We start from the raw sequence: 23,304 nt of genomic DNA, 5'->3' as shown, positions 1-23,304 counted from the left end.
CACTTGTTTGTGCACTCATGGTTTAATAGTTAAAATTTAAGAAGTTAGAGAAATTAGAACTATTGATTGATGGTGCATGTTACAATATTGTAGCCCTAGTTTTGACCAATTATGATGAACATATTACTCTAAATTATAACACTTAGAGCCTAGACTCTCAACATTTTTCTCTTCATCTCTTCATTCCACTTGTTCTACACATAGCTTCCACATCTCCGCCGGGTGGTAGCTCTTTGCTGCCCTCTTTACCTTCAAACCCTCAATGTGGTATTTGAGCCATTTCTTTCTCGTCTTTAATTCTCTACCCCCTTCTTCTTCCAAAGTAACAATGATATGCTATAGTTGGCTATAGGAGCCACAACCAACCTTTTCTCAGTGTTATAATTTAAGATTGGGCCATGGTCACTCAACTGGGCTATAATGCACATGGGCCAAACCACACTAAAAGATTGAATCCAACTAATTAGCTAGTCTAACCCATGGCCTTATAAACCCATATGTTCCCTCTTATTTTATAGATGTGGGACTCTTGACACTCCTCCTCAAGTGGACAACCGGGCCATTTTGAATCTAACCGGTTGACCACTTGAAATTGGACCAGATCCTCCCCTGAAACGAAAGCTCCAGACGCCACCAAAGTGGACCGAACAAGCAGGCTTAAGCTTGGACGCCACCAATACCCATAACCGGGGGAACCCAAAGTGGACCGAGTAGGCTCTGATACCATGTTATAATTTAAGAGGCCATGGTCACTCAATTGGGCTATAATGCACATGAGCCAAACCACACTAAAAGATTGAATCCAACCAATTAGCTAGTCTAACCCATGGCCTTATAAACCCATATGTTCTCTCTTATTTTATAGATGTGGACTCTTAACACTTAGATTGGTCACTTTTCAGTGGTCTACACAGGAAACCATTCCTACCACGGTGCTCTGAATCTCATTAGCTGTCTCAACACTCCACCACCCAATGTAATTTTTGCTCAAATATCCTTTTTTGGTGTTTCGATTGTGTCATCATCAGCACTGTTGGATTCAGCCAGGAAAGTTATGTCTAAAGTCTGGTCCCATTCCTCCACATGCACAACACACACCAGAACCCATTGGCAGCTTGTCTTAGGCTCTTAGCTACAGCCAACGTAAATCCAGAGTTCACATAGTGCCATGTTTTTTTGTGGCCATTTTGTCAAACATCCATCCTTCATGACTTTGTGTGCATAATGCCATGTTTTGCTGAAGCCATTCATATATGGTACTATTGTTCTCTAGGGACTTCCATTTTCCCAACTCCCAAGTTTTGAGTAAGGGGGAGTATGACAATGTTTTTGACCACTAGTTATGCTACTGATAAACTATTGAAAGATCTTTGCTCAAGGGTCCTTGCAATAATTATATTTGTGACAAACTTGATGCATATGATCTATATGCTCTAGCTTTACGGGGAGTCTTTGAATAACACTGCTTTAGTTGTTGTAGCCCTAGTTTTGGTCCATTATGATGTGCGCATTATTATAAATATAGCATTGAGAGCCCTTTATAAACGTTATAGCTAAAGTTCCCAATATACCCTCCTGATAACCTGTTGGTCCCGGTAGGGTGGTGAAAAGTCTAGAGGGGAGGGAGAGGGGGGGGGGGGGTGAATAGACTTTTCAAGCAATTTAAAAGCTATCACTTTGAAAATGGCTCTAAGAAATTGTTGAGATTTATTGTGCTTTTATTATTTCTTGTTTTCCTAGACAGCTGTTAGTATTCCTATGTATATGTAGGTTTCTTAGATGTCTGTTAGTATCCCTAGGTTCTATTAGTATTCCTCTACTGCCTATATATATTGTAGTCAGTCTATTTGTTTGCTTATGTAGTGTAAGAGATAATACAATATGATCTTCTTCAACAGAAATAATGATAAGTATGAAAATATTCAATGCTTAAGAGTAAGATATAACTTAGAGTGCACAGCGTAATAAATATAATTAAAGTGTTCTGTGTGATGATTGTGAATGATTATGAGTATATGAAGGTGTATGCAAGCAGTAAATAAAGGCGGTAAAGAGAGACGAGATTTTTAAGTGGTTCGGCCAAACTTAGCCTACCTCCACTCTACTCCTATCTCCAGGAAGAATTCACTATTTCAGTTACCAAGATACAATAGTGAATTAACAAGTGCTAGTTCTCCAACTCAGCACTTCTACAGCTTCTCCTTTTAGTGCTTTGAACACTAAGCTAGCACTAAATCCAACTTAGAGTGCCTCTGCACCAAGCTTGCACTCCCAGGGTTTTCACAAACTCCTTTGCTACTTAGCCCTCTACCTACACTCATTAGGGAAATCACTTGTTATAAAAAACAATGTTTTCTCTTCTCTTTTCCAACGTGGAGACTTCCTGAGGTTTTGATCTGTGAGTGGTGAGTCTCTCTTGTAGATGAAGAGTGAGAAATATTTTTGGAAGATTTTCTTCAACTTGCTCTCGTGTATACCTCTTTTGTGTGGCACTTATATCTTATCATTTGTGTACTTCTCTTCAAGTCTTCATCTCTATTTATAGTTGAGAATTTTGAAATTGTCCGTTGGAGATAACAATTTCAAATTAAAAAATTTTGAAATTGGATCTGATTTGCAGTGACTTGATGTGTTGAAATTTTGCTTCTGCTGCTTGATCAGATGTTAGGATATTCTTTTTGACTTTGTGAGATTTTTACTGATTTGGCAAGTTATCTTCCTTGAAATTTGTGTTGGAGAGCTTAATATGTTGCTAAGAATGTGGCTTGAAGATTATCTCCAATGTTCATCAGGAACTTTCACTCCTGGCCTCTTCATCAGGAGCGTTCATCAGCTGATCATCTTCTTCTTAGAACATCTCTTCAAATTCCATCTTTGATTTGTTGATTCACGCCTGGCCTCTTCTAAAATGAATTTGTCAGTTCTTTGGATTGTGGCTTGTTATTGAATAGAGACTAAGCTCATTAGTTAAGACCTTGGCCTTATTAAATCCTTGGCTGGTTTTCTTTCTCAAAAACCATGGCTTTCGTTCCTGATCAAAACCGTGGCCTTTTCTTCTTGTTAGAGAAGTTAGGTTCCGGTTGAGAGAATTACTCTCAACCCTTTTGGTTTGAAATTTGAAATAAGTGGCTTAGTTCTTTCCTTAGCTTGTATATATAGCTCCTTTGTCTTCTGTACATTCATCACAGTAAATACAGATACACAGTTTACCTACGAGCAATAGTACTTGTCTAACACTTCTCCGCGTGACCTCTAATAGCGTGGCCTCCTAATAGCGTGGCCTCCTAAAGCGTGACCTCCTCCTTTGAAGTAAAGTGTGACCTCCTTTCTTGAAGTAAGAGTGTGACCTCCTTCAAAGCATAACCTCCTTCTTAGATCAAACCGTGACCTCCAATAGCGTGACCTCCTCCTTTGTTCGATCATAGCGTGACCTCTTCAACTCTTTTAATGCAAAGCGTGACCTCTTCTTTATTTTGCTTCTTGCAGGATTCAAACACTTTACCTTATTTCCTTAGCTTAAGTTGAAACCTTGGCTTAATAGATAAACCTTAGCTTTTTGTATTAAAACCGTGGCTCCATTATTTTACATCCACTTCCTTAGCTGAAATTTAAAACCTTGGCTTCTTAATCATAATAGTGAAACTGTGACTTCATCTTCATCACGTAGTCATATTCTTCTTCTTCTTCTTCCTTAGTTTTATACCTTCAATACCATTGCTCATCTCTTTTTGAATTAATTTTCCTGGAGTTGTTAAAATTGGCTCATACTCAAAATAAAATATAAAATAAATAGGAGACTAAATTTTTCATCCTAAAATACATTTTGGCTCATCAAAATCTAATTACAATTTATTCCTAACAATTTCTCCCTTTTTTGATGATGCCAAAACCTATACTAGTCATTTGGCTTAGTCATAAAAAAAAATTAATTTTGAATATTTATTTTATTTTGACTAGCCTTAGATGAGTTTAACATGAACATATGACCTAGAAGAATTGTTTTAAGACAAGAATTTCCTAAACGCATTTGAGGCTAATCTTGAATTCATTCCTGTTGAAAATATTCTCAAGTATGCGATAAATACAAACTAAGTCTAAAAACATTTCTAGACGCACAAAAATAATTATGGAAACAAACATAGATTAAGAGCCATAAATTTATGATCATTTGTTACAGGAAATATTTCACAAGCCAAAACAAAATTACATTACCAAGATTATTTCTTCCTTTTTCCTTTGGCTTCTTTGTCTAATATATATACACTCCATAACAAGTATAAAGGGTAAATTGGAAAATGTAAAAAGTTAGTGTTCTTTAATTTAGAAAAGTGACATAATTTTGGGACGAAATAAAGTGGATAGTTGGACAAATAAAATTGGAGAGAGTAATTTAATATTTAATGTTTAATTACTTTCTCTTTATAAAAATAATTAGTAAATTGCATCATTATTTATTTGATGCAGAAGTATTTAAAAAAAACAAGTACTATAGTCATTGCTTTAATATACTGCATGCATCATTTTTTAGAATAGAAGGTATGGATGCATTATTTTTTAGCATAGCGTAAAGGACAACATTCAGAAATTCTGACTAGTCTGATGGGATATCCTCCTTACTATCTTGTCAAGCAAACGCATTGCATTGGGCTTTATCCGTCCTTATTGAGGGATTTCTTATCCAGCCTTAACTACCCCTTATGTTGAAGCCATTGAATGATTGAATTAACCTTTCTTCTTTCTTACAGGTACTAATTTAGTGGAACGGTTTCATGATCAATTCAGCCCTTTGCTGATTGGTGAAAATATGCAATGGTCAATATCAAATTCTACTATCATACGCATGCCACTTTCTTCAGAAGTCATGAAGGAAGGAATTGAATCTGGCTTGGAAAGGGTTACATTGGTGTTTGACAAATTTATCAAGCATTCTTCAGCTTCTATATTGTTTTTGAAGTCAGTTTTGCAGGTTAGCCAACATCTTGAATGCACTTGGTAGGAGTACGCACATATTTCACATGCTAATTACTTATTCTGGTAGGTTACTTATCAAAGGTTTGAGGCTAAACGGGAAAAAGTGCCAAAAGATAAAAACTAAAGCTGCGTCAATGCATTTTATTCCTTATATTGTTTAAAAGAATTTGTAACTTTTTTCTGTTAATTTATGCATAGTTAGTTCTTCAATTCTTCTTTGTTAATGTCATCTGTGTAATGTTGTTCGTTTTTCTTTAAATTACATTTTTAGGTCACACTGTCAACATGGGAGAAAGACAGCCCTCAGAGAACCTTGGATTATTCAATTGATGTGGATCCCTTGTTTGGTATTGGGAGAAATCCTTTCTCAGAGAGGAAGTGGAAAAAATTCCAACTAGCAAGTTTATTTGGCAGTTCTAGTGCTTCAACCAAGTTGCAAGTCATAGATGTGACTGTGCAGAAAGGACTGAATAGAGTAGCTAACCGTTGGCTTGTTGCACTTAGTCTTGGCTCAGGACAAACAAGAAATATGGCACTTGATAGGTATGTTGGAAAGGACAGAATCAAACATATATCTGCTTATTGATGCACATGGAAGTCATGCACTATATAAATATAGAAACCTTGTAAATGTCTTGACATGCCTAAATATTATTCTTCAAATAATCAATACAAAGTTTTTCTCTTTTTACTTGAATGTAATACTTAAGAAGCCAGTAAAATTTGATTCAGAATGGAGTTGCTCCTAAAACATTAGTCATAGAGGTAATTAAATATTGAATATTCAAGAAGTTATTGTATCCTCCCTGTTTATGATTTTGTACCTAGTTTGGATGTGTATTAGATTATGCAGGATTATGTGTTGGTTAACCAAAGTTCTCTGTAGTCTATATTAATTGTTTTCTATACCTGTCCAATGAAGGCAGATTGAATTGGTTTCTTTAATCCAGCTTAGCTTTTCTGTGTGATATATGAGAGTGAAGTTTGAGCTCAGTAGCTCAAGCAAGCACTTGACAAACTGCAGGTTGGTGCACTCTCGTGTCAGTGATGCCAAACCTCTTAATTCTTTTAGAGATAAAAGTTACAAGGATATTTTTAATAGCTTCAAGATTTTTGTAGGTACCAGTATCATTACTATGATAGGGAGATTATTGTGTGCTGAACTATCCTTGTGTTTTATGATAAACTTCACCTTAGTTGTTTTCACAGGCGGTACATGGCATTCAATCTTACTCCAGTTGCTGGAGTTGCAGCACTGATATCACAAAATGGAAAGCCTACTGATACCAGTTCCGTGAGTGCTATCATGTCCCCACTTCCTCTGTCTGGAGGTGTAAACTTGCCTATCACTATTCTTGGATATTTCCTTGTATGTCACAACCAAGGGCGCTTCCTCTTCAAGTCCCAATATGAGGAAACCTCAGCTGGCACAAGGTTTGATGCTGGAAATCAGTTGATTGAAGCTTGGAATCGAGAGCTGATGTCTTGTGTTCGCGATGCTTATATTAAATTGGTCCTGGAAATGCAGAAGTTAAGAAGAGATCCATCAACTTCTATCCTTGAGTCAAATTTGGTCCATGGTGTCAGGTTGACTCTGAATGCTTATGGAGATCAAATTTACTCTTTTTGGCCTAGGTCAGGAGGGAATAAACCGATTAATCAAGAATTAGATCTGAATGATTCTATGACTGTGAAAGTTGCTAAAGCAGATTGGGAGTGCATACTAGAACAAGTTACGAGGCCATTCTATGCTCACCTTATTGACCAACCTGTTTGGCAACTGTATTCTGGGACCCTGGTCAAGGTTGAAGAGGGGATGTTTCTTTCTCAACCTGGAAGTGCTGTGGAGGGTTGTTTGCTTCCAGCTACTGTTTGTGCCTTTGTGAAGGAACATTATCCAGTCTTCTCAGTGCCATGGGAATTGGTGAATGAGATTCAGGCACTAGGAGTTATAGTGAGGGAAATTAAACCGAAAATGGTGAGGGACCTTCTTCGAGCTTCCTCAACATCTATTGTTCTTCGGTCAGTTGATACATATGTTGATGTGCTTGAGTATTGCTTAGCGGATATCATGCTCTTTGAGCCTTGTAAATCAAATGCACCTGTTAGATTGAGTGGTGTGAATAACTCTGCTTCTCCTATCATTAGAGAAGAGTTTGACAATTCTGTCTCTTTATCAAGCCCACAGGGACAAAGAATTCACAGTACCACCCCAAGTTCAAGTAGTTCAGGAGGAGATGCCCTTGAAATGATGACAAGCTTAGGAAAGGCCATATTTGATTTTGGCCGTGTCGTAGTTGAAGATATTGGTAGAACAGGAGTGCCTGTGTCTCAAAGAAGTAATCTTGCAGCCACCAATAGAGATGGCATCAATAGTAGGAATGAGGACAACCAGAGAATACTATCTGTGGCTGCTGAAATAAGAGGCTTACCCTGTCCAACTGGATCAAACCATTTGACGAGATTAGGGGTTAATGAAATATGGGTAGGAAACAAGGAGCAACAGTCACTTATGCTTTCTTTGGCTGCAAAGTTTATCCATCCTAAAGTGTTGGAGAGATCAATCTTGGCAAATATTTTATCTAACAGCTCTCTTCAATTGTTATTGAAAATACAAAGCTTTTCACCTTCCTTGTTGGCTAATCACATGAGATTTCTTTTTCATGAAAACTGGGTTAGTCATGTAACTGAATCAAAAATGGCTCCATGGTTTTCATGGGAGAATGCTGCTATTTCTGGTAGTGAATGGAGCCCTTCTCCTGAGTGGATTAGACTTTTCTGGAAGACCTTTAATTGTTCAGATAACCTCCCTCTTTTCTCTGATTGGCCCCTTGTTCCCGCCTTTCTTGGTCGCCCAGTTCTATGTCGTGTAAGGGAGCGCCATCTTGTGTTCATTCCGCCCAGTGATATTTATGCAAACTCTAACTTTGAGGAAATGGGAACTGCAGAAAGAAACACATCTGGTTTATCTTCAGAGTCTGATGTGATTCAATCGTACAAGTTGTCCTTTAGTATTGTTCAGGAAAAGTACCCTTGGTTATTGTCTTTGCTGAACCAGTGCAATATACCAATATTTGATGTTGCCTTCATGGATTGTGCTGCTCCATGCCAATGCTTACCTAGGGATGGACAATCATTAGGTCAAATTTTAGCTACTAAGTTTGCAGCAGCTAAAAGTGCTAGCTATTTTTCTGATCCCAAGTCCTTTTCAGATTCTGAACGTGATGAACTTTTTAGACTATTTGCTTCTGATTTCTCCTCTAATGGCTCTGGGTACGGAAGAGAGGAAGTTGAGGTACTGCGTGATCTTCCAATATATAAGACAGTTACTGGATCATACACCAGATTGCAGGGGAACGATTTGTGTATGGTTCCTTCTAGTACATTTCTTAAGCCATATGATGAACATTGTCTATCACACTCCTCAGATTCTAGTGAGATTTGTTTACTTAGAGCTCTTGGCATCCCTGAGTTGCATGATCAACAAATTTTGGTAAAATTTGGATTACCTGAATTCAACAGAAAGCCTCAGTCTGAGCAGGAGGACATTTTAATTTATCTGTACATGAATTGGCAGGATCTACAAGAAGATTCATCAATTGTTGAAGCTCTTAAGGAAACACATTTTGTTAAAAGCGCTGATGAGATGTCATTGGAACTGTGCAAACCCAAAGATCTGTTTGATCCTGGTGATGCTCTTTTAGCATCAGTGTTCTCTGGTGTTGGAAGGAAATTTCCTGGGGAAAGGTTCATTTCTGATGGGTGGTTACGCATTTTAAGGAAAGTGGGTCTCCGAAATTCAGCTGATTCTGACAGTGTGCTTGAATGCGCCAAGAGAATCGAATCACTTGGAAGCCAATGTGTTAAACATGCTCCTGATGAATTTGAAATTGAACTATTCAACTCACAGGATGAAGTATCTTCTGAAGTATGGTTGTTGGCTGAAAGTTTGGTAAAATCTATAATTTCAAACTTTGCTGTTCTATATAGTAGCCAGTTTTGCAACCTTCTTGGAAAGATTGTCTGTGTTCCTGCTGAAAAGGGTCTTCCAGGTAGTGGTGGCAAGAGGTGTGGGAAGAGAGTACTATGCTCTTACAGTGAATCTATCTTATTGAAGGATTGGCCACTTGCTTGGAGTTGTACTCCAATCCTTTCTAGAAACTGTGTTGTTCCACCTGAATACTCCTGGGGAGCTCTCAATTTGAGGAGTCCTCCGCCCTTTTCAACTGTTTTATTGCACCTTCAGGTAGGCCTTTTCTTCTAGTACTTATTCAATAATCCTGTGATAACCATATGAACAATTACAAATATATGCCACAGATCATTGGAAGAAATAGTGGTGAAGACACGCTTTCTCACTGGCCAACTGCATCAGGTTTGAAGACTATAGATGAAGCTTCTATTGATGTGTTGAAGTATCTGGACAAAGTCTGGGGCTCCCTCTCTTCTTCAGGTGGCTTTCTTTTAGTCAATATGTTCATCTATGTGGATATGAATAGGAGGACTTCTGCTTTGAGCATGTATAAAAGAACATCTGAAAGTATATTTTTGACCAGTTACAAGTTACAAGAATGAGTCCAAGAGACCTAGAATTAACATGATACACTTAAAAAGTAATATATCCTTCACATGTTTTAACTCTCCCACAAGCTGTGAAGCATGCAAATCTGCACTTCAAGCTTGTAACAAATTATTCAACTATGGATTTTTAGAAGAGATGGATCTGCCAATATATATCGTATAATAACTTCAGAAGCAAAATTCCCTAGGAAAAAGTCGCAATCAACCTCTATAGTTCTTTCATGAAGAATAGGCTGGAATTGATGCAGCGCTTTGGTATCATGTAGAAAATGAGAGAGACTAGATTTGCTTGTGTCAATCTAGTTATATCTATTTATATCTACATTAAAGAATAAGCATAAGAGACATCTAAGAATAACAAGAGACCCCTAGGAATCAAGTGATATATTATTTGCATGTTTAACTGAAAATTTTAATCAACTAAAATATTTTTTTATTTTTCTTTTCAATATTGTGTTGTTGACTTGAATTTTTCTTCCATTTGACATATTAAAATATAGTTTTTCTTTGATTACTTTATTCTGCTGCCTATAATATTTCTGGGTAGCTGATCATGCTATAAATTTATTTTTTAGAGTTAATTCCAATTTTTATCCCTTGTGTTTTTTCCACTTCTGTTCCTAGAGTTCAAATCTGCCAAATTTGGTCCTTGACTATTGGCTAAAAGTGACATTTTCAATAGTCCAGGGGCCCAAATCTTATCGATTTTGAACTCGATCAAATGTGGAAAAATGTAATTGTTAAGGGACCAGAATTAGAATTAATCCTTTCTCTTTTTCTTTTGGTAGTTCATAACGCATTCTTTCGTTTTTTTTTTTTTTTTTTTTTTTTTTTTTTTTTTTTTTTTGTAAACTACTAGACAGAGAGGCTTTGTGCCAAGTTGCTTTCATTCCAGCTGCAAATGGCACACGCTTGGTGACAGCAAGCTCACTTTTTGCACGTTTGACAGTAAATCTTTCCCCGTTTGCATTTGAACTTCCTGCGCTCTACCTAACTTTTGTCAACATTCTTAGAGACTTGGGCCTTCAAGATACACTCTCAGTCAATTCAGCTAAAAACCTTCTTTTAAGTCTTCAAAAAGCATGTGGTTATCAGCGGCTAAATCCTAATGAATTTCGAGCTGTATTGGAAATTGTGCATTTCATTTGTGATGAAAGAAATTCTGCTGCAGCAACTACCTGGGATTCTGACGCAATAGTCCCAGACGATGGTTGCAGACTTGTTCATGCAAAGTCATGTGTGTATATTGACTCTTATGGTTCACGCTATGTGAAATATATCGACACTACCAGGCTAAGATTTGCTCACCAAGATCTCCCAGAGAGAATATGTATTGCCTTTGGTATTAAAAGGCTCTCTGATGTTGTTATTGAGGTATCTTGAATGACTACAATTTTCTTATCAGGACTCTTGCTTCTGCCTCATTTTACAGTTTAATGCAGATGTGCGCACTAACAAATTTGAATGCAAATGCTCCCAAACACACACACACACACACACACACACACACACTGTGTATGTGATTACTTGGTTTCCATTTTGAAGTGATTCACTGTCTTTCAGTTCACCTTATGATGTTGCTCTTTTGCTACTGGTATACCATCTAATATAAACTAATTTCTAGGAACTGGATGGCATGGAACATTTTGAAACATTGGAGTATATTAACTCGGTCCCAGTTGCAGTCGTCAAACAGAAGTTATTATGTAAATCCTTTCAAGCTGCTGTGTGGAGTGTTGTTTGTAGTATATCCTCTAATATTCAAGGATTTGTTTGCCCAGTCTTGGAAGATATAAAAAGGACATTGGAATCCATTGCGGACAAGGTGCATTTTGTTCAGTGCTTATATACTCGTTTTGTGTTGCAACCAAAGTCATTGGATATCACTCGTGTTAAGGAGGAATCTATTTTCCCAGAGTGGAAGGGTACTCGTCACAGGGCTCTGTACTTTGTTGATCGATTTAAGACGTGTGTTCTAATTGCTGAACCACCAAGGTATGTATCCTTCACTGATGTTGTTGCAATCGTTGTAAGCAGCGTTCTGGACTCCCCATTCCCACTCCCAATTGGTTCTCTATTTCTTTGTCCTGAGGGTTCTGAGACTGCAATGGTTGATGCCTTGAAACTATGTTCTCAAATGAGTGTAAATGGGGTTGGAGGCGATAAAGATGATTTTCTGGGCAAGGAATTATTGCCCCAAGATGCTGTTCAGGTTCAATTTCACCCTCTAAGACCGTTTTATGCTGGAGAAATAATTGCTTGGAGATCTGGAAATGGAGAAAAGTTAAAGTATGGTCGAGTTCCAGAGGATGTGAGACCAAAAGCAGGGCAAGCAATCTACAGGTTCAAGGTGGAAACAATGTCAGGGGTGATACAACCTATTCTGTCTTCAAATGTCTTCTCATTCAGATGTGTTTCTGTTGCTAGTGAGACTTCTGCTTTGGTGGAATACCAGCCCACCATTTTAAATGCAGGTGCTGAAAGTTCTGGAATAGTCAAGTCCAGCTTTTCTCAGGTTTGTTCCTTGTCACCCTATGATAATTATAAACATCAATATTTCAGTGTTGACCAGGTGAATTGATATTAATGGTTAAGTATTTCATAAAGAGACTACTATAATACAATATATGGTTATTTTATGCCTGAATTCAGTATATTTTATCCTTGTTAAGTACTTAAGTTGGAAATAGGCAGTTAGATGGCTCAGAAATGTGTTGTTGAAAATGGGCACATTTCCCAACCTGCCCAAATTAACTATGGCTAGTTATGGGAATCAAAAGGGTTTTATGCTATTATGAATCAAGAGGTTAAAGTTTAGACCTACATTTTATGCAACCTGTTTTTAGTGTGCTTTGAACCATTTTTATTTGGGATACAGATCAAATTGACCCTCTTGCTACTATTAAAAACATGCAATTAACACCTTGAACTAAACAAACTCCAATTGACTACCACAATTGCGAGAAAAAAAAAATGCAAATCTCATTATTTGTAGGTTACTCTCCTGTGACATTAGGTAATCATGACATGGCTGCTGACTTGTAATATTTTTCCTAATTGTCCATCATTTGGAATCAAAATATCTACATCATCTCTACCTCATTCAAGAAGAAACAATGTGATGAAGGAAAGAAAATACCATGACTTTAACAAAGTGGAAGACTATTGGATCTCCATAGCTTAGATCGAAAGAGGCAATGCCTCTTTCATCCGAGACCATATGAAGAAGGCAACTGCCATCCAGATTGGCTGCCTTCATATTTTCTGCTCAAAAAAAAAAATAAAAAAATCATTGACCTTGAACAGTGATGTTGAAGTCGTCAGATTTAGAAAGCTATTTCACTGGAGAATTCATGAAGATAAAAAATAAAAATTATTTTAAAAAAATTTCTAAGAACTTGTTTAATCTTTAATCCATTGTTTAAAATTTTTATTTCTTAACCTCCACATCAACAAAAGAAATTACAGGTCAGCAAATAATGGGATTTGCACCTTTATTTTTTTTATTTTTTATTTTTTGCAGTTGTGGTGGTTTATTGGAGCTTTTTTTAGTTCAGGGTGCTAACTTCAATTTTTGAAGTAGTAGGAAGGCATATTTGACCCTTATCCCTTTTTATTTTGGTCGTATATGGGCTGATGTTATCGGCTGAAATGGGCAAAATTTGGAAGGGTTTCTAAATTAGGGCTAGAATTGCCATACTCATGGTTTGGTATACGGCTGAACAATACAATGTTTTTGGTAAACTTTGTCCACATGTTTCCACTCGTAATGTATACTAGTCAACACAGAAAGAAAGATATCCTCTAATCATATTTCTGCACAATGGTCAAATGAAATTGCTCTGTGCATTCAAAACCAATGTATTGTTTCAATGTTATTGAGCTTGATTGAAGTTATCAATATAATGTACTTAAATGTCAATTGCATATGTGCCGAAAGTTAACCTTTTAAATGTAATAATGTTGGCACATTGTGCATTGCATGAAATTTGATAAGGCAACTTGCACTTCCTTTTATTGCCATTTCTCTACCTTTACACATGCTCTGTTTTATTCTCTTAAAATTACTTCTCAAAAAAAAAATTGATTGTTTGTGATAGGGGCAGGGGAAGCAGCAGCAGACACAGGAACTACAATATGGCCGAGTTTCTGCTGAAGAATTGGTCCAGGCAGTTCATGAGATGCTTTCTACTGCAGGGATCAATATGGATGTGGAGAAGCAATCATTACTACAATCCACAATAACACTGCAAGAACAACTGAAGGAGTCTCAGGCAGCTCTTTTGCTTGAACAGGTGGTTAAAATTTAATTATTAAGCAATCTTTGAAATTTGGATGAGAAATTGGTTAAACTACCTATAGGGATAAAGAGTTGGACAAAAAATTATTTGTGGCTATTAGTTGATTCAGGTAGGGTAAAATTGTCAACGGTATTATGCTTATATATTATGCTGATTTAAGCTGCTATTCTGTGGACCATAAAATGTTGCAAAGATTTTAGTGAGGAAAAATCTGAAGTGGCCTTTACAGCTACAGCAGAAGCTTTATACCCTTACCCTGTGTCATTTCATGTTGGACAGGCTACAATATTGAGAACTGTTTGCCATTCATTCCAATTTTGTTTAGTTCTAAAGAGAAAATCGATAAATGGTACTAACATATCATATTGCTTCGCAGGAGAAGTCCGACACGGCGTCTAAAGAAGCCGAGACAGCTAAATCGGCATGGGTGTGTCGGATCTGTCTCAGTAATGAAGTAGACGTTAGTATAGTGCCCTGTGGTCATGTGCTTTGCCGAAGATGCTCATCTGCAGTTTCCCGGTGCCCATTCTGCAGACTCCAAGTCGCGAAGGTTATGAGAATTTTCCGCCCCTAAATCATCTTTACCAAAAAGAACAGGCTACTCTTGGTTCAAGTCATCTCAATTTAGAATGTTATATACCTTTATTTGGTTCTCATTACATGACGTTCCAAAGGATTTCAAATTCCTGCCTGCCACATCAGATTTTGGCTTATGCTCACTCCTACACAGGACAACTTATAAGCAATTGAATACATTTATTTTACTCGCTAATCCCTGGCAGAAAATTGGGATTCGACATCATTCTGTATAGCTAAATCCTGTATAGAAAAAAAAAAATTAAGTGTTTATTTTTTGAAAAATTTCAGAGTAAATTTTAATTTTGGTCCTCTGACTATTGGGGTCTTGTTAATTATAATTCACGACTTTTAAAACTGTTAATTCAGTATCTTAATTATTCAAATTTTTATTAATTTTAGTCGCTTCGACCAAATTGCCTGCTAAATCTCACTAGAAATTTTAATTAGCCAATTAATCTTTAACTTAAGGGGTAATTTTGTCTTTAGCCATCATCCCCCTCCATCCTTGCCAGCACTCCAACTAAAATCTCCATCCTCCATTCCTAGCGACCTTCGTGGAGGTCGTCACGTCAGAGCGGAGCTTCTCGCGCATGCGGGCAGGTTCAGATGATTGGGATTCAACACTCGACCTCAATACCAGTGCAGAAGTGTTTCTCGGCTTCGGCTTGGACAATGACAGCGATGTTGGGGCTTTCGTCGAGCGATGCAAGGGCTTTAGGGAACTCTGTGAAGAAGTCGCGTGACAGAGCATTGAAGTGTGCGGCTCGGTTCAGGTATATGGTAACGACCCAAGAATTTGCAGGCTTATGAATTATGTGTAGCGATTTGTATTTCTCCTCCATTTTCAATCAATCAGAAGATTGAAAAGTCAACAGTGTATATGACGGATATTGTAGGTGAGGTCGCTTCGCGAGTGTGATACTGCATAGTCGGGTGCTGACTGGCTCTTTTCGCCAACTGGTGACGACCGTGACGACCTCTACGGAGGTCTTCGGGAATGGAGGTTGACGATGGAGTGCTGGAGGAGGAGGGGGATAATGGTTAAGACAAAATTGATCTTAGATTAAAAATTAATTGGTTAATTAAAATTTTCCGATAAGATTTGACCGATAATTTGGATTTGATAAAAATTAAATAGTTAAGGTACTAAATTAACAGTTTTAAAAATCGTAGATTGTAATTAACAAAATTCAATAGTCACATGACTAAAATTGAAGTTTACTCTCAAAATTATATTGAGTAATTGAAAGCAAATATATATAACAGAGAAAAGGGTCAAAATCCTGCCCCATCTACCCCCACTGCACACGCTGGTTTGGGAAATCATGTGGTAGCAGGTGAGGCTCCTATTTTAAATTCTTCTCTTGAGGGACCAGGTTCTGGTTTGGGCTCTGCTTGTGTGTACAATGGTCTGAAAATGACGTAAAGAAACAACAGTTGTTTTTTTTTTTTGGAAGGTAAACAACAGTTGTTAAATTTTAACAAATTTTATATTTTTGACGTGTTTAGAATAAAATGAAAATTATAATGTATCTAAAATGAAACTAAATAACTTGTCTCGCATATTTTGTTTATATTTTCAATGAAATTGTAGTTGAATTGAAATGATATTTTAATTGTGTTGAAATAAAATTGCAATATGTATAAAATTAAATTGAATAACATGTCTCACATATTGAGTATATATTGTCAAATAAAACTGTAGTTGAATTAAAATGATAGTTTAGTTTTGCTGAAATGAAACTACAATATGTAAAAAAAGAAACCAAATAATATGTCTCACATATTGAGTGTATATTTTCAAATGAAACTGTAGTTCGTTATATCAAAATTATACTTTAGTTGTGTTGTAATGACACTACCGTGTATATAAAATGAAATTGAATAACAATTTTACATATTTGAGTGTATATTGTCCAATGAAACTGTAGTTGAATTAGAATTACAATTTAGTGATGTTGTAATAAGACTACAGTGTGTATAAAATGAAAATCATTAACAAGTCTCACTGTAATAAGACTACGTTACTCTATGTATAATGTCAAATGAAACTATAGTAATACCCTCATTCCCATAACAAAATTTTCCTTACAATTATTCTTTTTTTTTTTTTAATTGAAAAGTTCACTAATAACATGGTTGAAGCATTTACTAACCAAAAGGGAAATGTGTTACGGCTACGCTCAAGTATTTCTCTTATACCAAATGCTAGGGCCGTTCCAATACAAATTGGGGTCCTGTGTAATATCTTAATTTGGTCCCCCTTTTTTAGAGTAATTCTTATATATAAATAATAGTTGTTCAAAAAAGTTGTGTCAAAAATTCAAAATATAAATATTGTATAAAAAAAATTACTTCTAAAATTTCATTTAAAAAGTGACATGCATTGTGCACACTTAGACGCAAAATCATCCACCAAACTTTTGATATCAACTTCTTTCAAAATGTCATTTTCAATAGAGATTAAAGCTAATCCATGGAGTCTCTCTTGCAACATACTTGATCGAGTCTCAAATATCAGTGACTTGATATCTAATTGCTTTAACACTTTCCACACCACTTTCCCATCGAGTAGATGACAATGGCTTAAGAGTTAGATTTGTTACATTACTTTTCAAGATATGCCACCTCTTTGTGGAACTATCAAATATTGTATAAATACGTTGCACTACTCCAAAGAAATTCATTGCTTTGCCACAACTATTTGCAACGTCACACAAAGTCAAGTTAAGACTATGCCTATCACAAGGAGTATAAAATGCTCTACGATTTATATCCAAGTATTCCCCCCACTCCGCCTGTTATTTATTACGTAGCATTATTATTATTTTTTTAGTTTAAAACATCTAGTACATTGTTATGTATTTTTTTAAAATAATTTTAAATACATCCCCAATTTTTTAAATTTATTTTCAATATAATCCTTAGTTCTAATAATATTCTATGGTATTTGTAAAAATTAATTTGTAATATTTATTCATAAGTAATTAATTATCTAATTAGTATTGTAAATCGTGCATTTGATAAATTTATAATATGTGATAGTTTGTGATTCATATCAAATTGTGAGAGTTATAAAGTAAGTTATTTTATAGTTTGTCGTATATTTATGATAATATGTTTTAAAATTAATTAGTTAATATCAAATATGTTAAATGATTGCTTAGTATTGTATATTGAAATAAAATATTTTTTATTATACTTCGATTGTTGCAATCTTAGAAAGATTTTAGAATACGAGAGAATCAGGGGTGGAGCCAAGATTAGATTGTGCGAGGGATCAATTAGGATTTAAGTATGAATAATTAAATATATTAATATTTATTTAACATATTTCAAGATACATTATTCAGCATTATAAATCTACTAAAATCGAGTAGCAGACTAATATTTTCTTCTCAATATTAATTAATTCTTTGTTTCAAATTAATATCTATATCTTATATATCTAATTTTTTGTTTATGTAATCACATTCTTCTTTGACATGGAAGACAGAAGCCACCATTAATACATTTATTCATAGAATACTGCATGAAAAGAAATGAAAATATACAATATAGTAATTCATCAAAAGATTCAAAGGAAAAAATGACCATGTTACTCGTTGAAGAAGATAAGAATTTATATTGTGAAAAAGGCTAGAAAATAGGAAATTTAGTTTGCAAGATTGATTGGGAAGGGCCAAATATTTTGAGGTAGGAGGACACAAAAAATTATGTATTATACTTGATGGGTACCCAACAATCGTTATACTATGGACCCGTGTCCACAATGCATTGTGGACACAATAACGGTGCCGTTAGTGGCACCATTATCTTCCACTTTTTTTTTTTTTTTTAAATTTCAGACCGCTTCGTTATAGGAGTATATGTTCATAATTTTATCACTATATGTTCATAATTGTAAGTTCATAATGTCAGCTCTTTGTTCATAATTCCATAACTGTACATTCATACTTCCATAACTGTACATTTATAATTCTGTAACTGTACATTCATAATTCAATAATTGTAAATTCATAATTTTTGAAGCTCTATGTTTACAATTTTAAAGCTCTATGTTCATAATTTTATCACTATATGTTCATATTGTAAGTTCATAATGTCAGAGCTCTGTGTTCATAATTCCATAACTGTACATTCATAATTCTATAACTGTATATTCATAATTCCCTAACTGTACATTCATAATTCCATAACTGTACATTCATAATTTTCGAAGCTCTATGTTCATAATTTTATCACTATATATGTTCATAATTGTAAGTTCATAATGTCAGAGCTCTATGTTCATAATTTTATAACTTACATTTATAATTCCATAACTGTACATTCATAATTTCATAACTGTACATTCATAATGACACAAACGAATAACGCCGTTTATGCCGTTAAAGGCGAGACAAAATCAATTTTTTTTAAAAAAAAACTGGAATGCCCGCGTTTTTCCTGAAAACGACGTCGTTTTGGACTCGTGGACACGAGTCCACAGCATAATTTGCGGATACCCAATATTTGGGCCCAGTTAGACCGCCTAGCCCCGATTGGCCCATCTAAGCCCGGTCAAAATACCCCATTATCACACATTTATTTCCCTATTCAAACCCACTAACTACCCACCTTATTTCTAATTTCCATACCCTCTCAATTCCTAACCCCCTATTTATTACCAAATTAAGCCATCATTATCACTCATAAAGCCTAATAAATCTTACTCAACGACTATAATCTTGAAGCCTATGCTAGCTATAAGAAGAAGAAGAAGAGCACAAAAGGGGGCATCTCATTCATCATTACATCGGAGGACACTATTCTTTTTACCACAAGAGGAGGCATGTCACTCTCCCACAACCACTCTCCACTCTTCCAAACAAGAAGACTCCATCATCCTTCCTCTTACTAGGAAGTAGCATTCTTCCACTCTCACTCAAGAAGACTCCATTCATCACACATGGGAAGACTCCACCATTCTCCCAACAAGAAGATCAAGAGGAAGACTCTCTCTCTATATACAAAGTATAGCTCTTTCCCTACACAATATTTCTATATACAAAATAGTCATACAACTTGTACAAAAAATCCTACAGAATAGTGAATTTAGGCTTGGCACCGCTCAAAAAGGCCCGTGGTTTTCACCTTTCGGTTTCCACGTCAAAATTATTGTGTCTAATTTCTTTTAAGTCCATTTTTTTTTTATTAAAACGGTGAATCCACCAACTACGGTTGTGTTGGACCTCCTTGGGCCTGAAAACCCTAAAACCAACAATACTATTAAAAAAAAATTTAGAGGGGGAGGGGGGGGGGGGCATGGGGTAGGACCCCCTGCACCATGCAGGTGGCTCCGCCCCTGGAGAGAACTAAATGAGTATTATATTATCTAGTAATTTATCATGAACATAGTATTTTGATTTATAATGTATTTTGTAATTTAATGGTGGCCTAGGTTAGGCCATGGTAGTTAGGAGAGGCCTAGGTTAGGCCCAAGGTGTTCGGGTTAATTGTCAATGGTTGGTAGGGTGCAAATGGTTTCGGTATTGTCACTGTACACTCGTCAAAACTTGGGTCCAATGACTAATATATGGTAAGAGTTAAATGTTCGGAAGGACTACTTGAGACATTTTTGAACAAACAGTTCGAAACCTTAAACATGCAAGTTATTTGAGAAATTTTGACCAAATAATGAGTACTAGGTACACAGATTTTCCTTAAAAGCCTAGATAAAAGGAGCATAGGAAAAATTAAAGTTTAGCTAAAAAGGTGGTCTAACGGCTGGAAAATCTGACACATAAAGTAACCTTTCGAATTGTTCGCTGGTCATTAATTACCTGATGGTTAAGAGACGTTTGAAATGAGTTTCTCTCCAACGGATTCATTTCAAAACTCCTATAAATACCTTCACTCAAAACTAAATAAGGTGCTGGTCAATTAAGAGAAAAATACTCAATTGATTTAAAAGCTTTCAAGTTTCATTTACATGACTAGTGTGAGAGAGTTAAAGCAAAAATGCCAAATCTAGTATAGAAGCTTGTACTGCTTAATGTGAAGATCAAGACCAACATCAAGAGCTAATTACTGTAATTAGTTTTCTAGTTGGAGGATCAAAGAAACTTTTCGTTGAAATTATTGTATTTCTACTCGATAGAAGTAGAAAGAGGCAAAATAAATTATATGGGAGTTGAAAAACCTAAGAAACTCAATGGCAACTTGCTGTTCAAGGCGTGAGTGTTCTTTTTGTACTAAAGGGATTAGTGCAAATATCCTTTGGAGTTTAAAAGAGAACACTGGAGTAGACTGAGTTCGCCGAACTACTATAAAAACTCACTCTCTCTCTCCTTATTTATTTATATATATATATATATATATATATATATATATATATATATATATATAATATAATATAATATAATATAATATAATATATCGCATGGCGAGAGTAAATTGAGTACAAGACTTGAACTCGAGATCGAGCCGAGGCTCCAAAGGTAAAAAAAAAAAAAAAAGAAAAAAAAAAAGCACACCTTCATGAGTTTTATGGTAAATTTTGAAACCTTTTGTAAAGGTGAACGAGAGTCATATCATACCATCGATCAATTGCCCATTGACATACTAATCTTGTTATTATTGATATAATAACTAGAGCACTAGGCTCGAAATTGAGGTCTTATACCTCACAGGGTAACAATACAATTTTTCATGAGTTTTAGGTAAAACTCAAAACTTCTAATAAAATTAAAACAGATGAGACATGCATCATCTCATCAATTCCTCATGGATATACACAACCATTGGTATTATTATTGGTACTACATCCAAATACCGAAGGATATAACATACGTGACATTATTACTAGATATTAAACATTGATACTATTGAAATTAATAGTTGCTGGGTAAAGTAGGCAGCTCCGAGGACATGGTTTGGATAGAAGATACACGATCAAGAAACTCTTTGTCCTTATCTAAACTGGACATAACCTGTGGTATCAATCCAATTATCGCTTCTATGCCCCCATCACCAGTCTTGTACAAATTAGCGCCGTCCGTTAGATTAAATGGAGCCGCTAAAAACCAAATCGGCTTACTCCACCCAAAATCAAACTCATGAAATGGAAAGCCGCAAAGACTACTGATGCCGAAAAACTTAATCGCATCAACACCAAAAGCTGCGATCTTTTCTACTTCGGTCGTCAACCCACCTTGAACTTCAATTTTGCTCACGTGCTCGCCCGTCACTTTCTTGATAGATTCTCGGATTTTCCCTACAAGAGATTGGGCAGTAACGCCGCCTGCCCCGTCGCTCATCCACCGTGCAGCGGTCACATAGACGAAGTTACCTAAGCACATAGATTGGAATGACGGATTGAGCCTCTTTCGCAAGTCCGTGACTTGTATCAGAATGTGCATCTTGGCGTTTTGGTTAGCCCTTATCACGGCAGCCCATAAGAACGCCGACAATGCCTCCACCGAACTCGGACGACGGCGATCTGGAAGGATATACTCGTCCCTCATCCGCTCAATCTCCTCCTTGCGGAACACAAATCGTTTCTTTGAGTATTTTCCTCCGCTCGTTTTTATCAATTTCGCGGCGGCGAATGTTGGAGCGGAGAAGTCGAAGTTTAGAGCGGGCGGGAAAATTGCGGTGGCATCCACCACGAGATTACCTCCGCCGCCTCCTTCACCCCGGTTGATTGCCGACCAGGTCTGTACGAATCCACCAATCGCAGCAGCATCAGCCACGCCGTGCCAAAGGCAAATCGCCACCGCCGTTCCGCCGCACCGGAATTTGTTCACCTGAACACCTAACATCGGCTGGGAAGGATCAAAATCCATTGGATAGGGATCAAACGGAAGCAGCTGCCGGAGATGGTCAACCGTACAAATCTGGAGTAAATCAGACAAATCATAGTTTGTAACATTCACCCGCACAAAATCGACACCCTCGTCGGTGCATTCGATTGTCATTCCATCTTTCACCCTTCCGGCCACCGGGTAAAAGACGGACAACGTCTTCGACAGTGATTGTTTCAGCTCATCATAGTCATGGTGATGAGCGCCACCGGAGTTGTAGAAGAACAACATGGAGGTGTAATGAGTTCCTTCTATTTGATCAATCTGAGAGAGCTTATAGTTTCTCAGGGAATGAGGAGTTGGGGAAAATGGCCTCACATTCTCTTTCTGATGAATTTCAACTTTTAGCGCCATTGATGACCGGGACAGATTCTTCGAAATATAGGCTTGTAGAGGATAAGAGTCGTATCAAGTCACAACAATTTATAGCGAGCTGGTTGCTTATAGCGCACTTGTATGCATGCATGATTCATATGGGTTCTAATTAATAATTGTGTATGATTTATAGGATCAATGACTAGAATAGGCAGTCAACAAGCCCAAATTTTCAATATGTGTCGTATTTTTTTTTTTTAACAACAATATGTAAAACTCCTTTGGGAGTTGCGTTTTTGGTGTATATTTTTTTTTTCGTGTATTTCTGTAAAACGCAAGAGGTAGTTGCGTTTACGTATTCGTATACGTAAAACGCATTACGCTCTTGCGTTTTCCAACGCATACGGTATCCCCCAAAACGCAACTTAGTTTTGCATTTTACGTAAAACGCAAAACTAAATTGCGTTTTTGACTTTTTTTTGTACCGGCCGTTTCCGGCGAATTTGAAGGACGGCGAGAACCACAAAACGCAAGTCGCATATGAGTTTTTGGTTCGAATAGTCAAAACGCAAATTGTAATTGCATTTTTTATGTGTTCAAAATTTTCCGGTCGAACCAACCTAAAACGCAAGTGGGAGTTGCGTTGTGTATTGTTGACTTAATTGTAATTTAAATAGTTTAGTAATTAGTATTAAAAATGGAGCATTTGT

At 36.4% G+C, this 23,304-nt stretch overlaps 2 protein-coding genes across 7 annotated transcripts in view; one reads left to right on the top strand and one right to left on the bottom strand.

Annotated features, from left to right (window-relative positions):
* The window catches only part of LOC109155094 (sacsin), a 34,154-nt gene extending 19,440 nt beyond the window's left edge, over positions 1 to 14,714 (top strand). For 2 of the 6 annotated variants that reach the window (XM_019302820.1, XM_019302824.1), the window contains 8 exons: positions 4,746 to 4,966; positions 5,243 to 5,514; positions 6,169 to 9,217; positions 9,292 to 9,424; positions 10,412 to 10,926; positions 11,177 to 12,067; positions 13,653 to 13,847; positions 14,230 to 14,714. In XM_019302820.1, coding sequence (XP_019158365.1) covers positions 4,746 to 4,966; positions 5,243 to 5,514; positions 6,169 to 9,217; positions 9,292 to 9,424; positions 10,412 to 10,926; positions 11,177 to 12,067; positions 13,653 to 13,847; positions 14,230 to 14,427 — 5,474 coding nt within the window. In that variant the 3' untranslated portion in view covers positions 14,428 to 14,714. Of the gene's footprint in view, positions 1 to 4,745; positions 4,967 to 5,242; positions 5,515 to 6,168; positions 9,218 to 9,291; positions 9,425 to 10,411; positions 10,927 to 11,176; positions 12,068 to 13,652; positions 13,848 to 14,229 lie in introns of those variants that run through there. The other 4 variants (XM_019302823.1, XM_019302821.1, XM_019302822.1 and 1 more) reach the window with 4 other exon arrangements.
* A 6,593-nt stretch (positions 14,715 to 21,307) lies between these two features.
* Positions 21,308 to 22,633, bottom strand: LOC109155056 (salutaridinol 7-O-acetyltransferase-like). The gene has a single exon (XM_019302786.1). The coding sequence runs from the start codon at positions 22,631 to 22,633 to the stop codon at positions 21,308 to 21,310; it is 1,326 nt and encodes a 441-aa protein (XP_019158331.1).
* Positions 22,634 to 23,304: the final 671 nt, after the last annotated feature.

The sequence above is a fragment of the Ipomoea nil genome, unplaced genomic scaffold, assembly GCF_001879475.1.
Source record: "Ipomoea nil cultivar Tokyo-kokei standard unplaced genomic scaffold, Asagao_1.1 scaffold2690, whole genome shotgun sequence".
Classification (NCBI taxonomy): Eukaryota; Viridiplantae; Streptophyta; class Magnoliopsida; order Solanales; family Convolvulaceae; genus Ipomoea; species Ipomoea nil.
The sequence above is the reverse complement of the archived record's forward strand: the minus strand, read 5'-3'. Positions and strand labels throughout refer to the sequence as shown.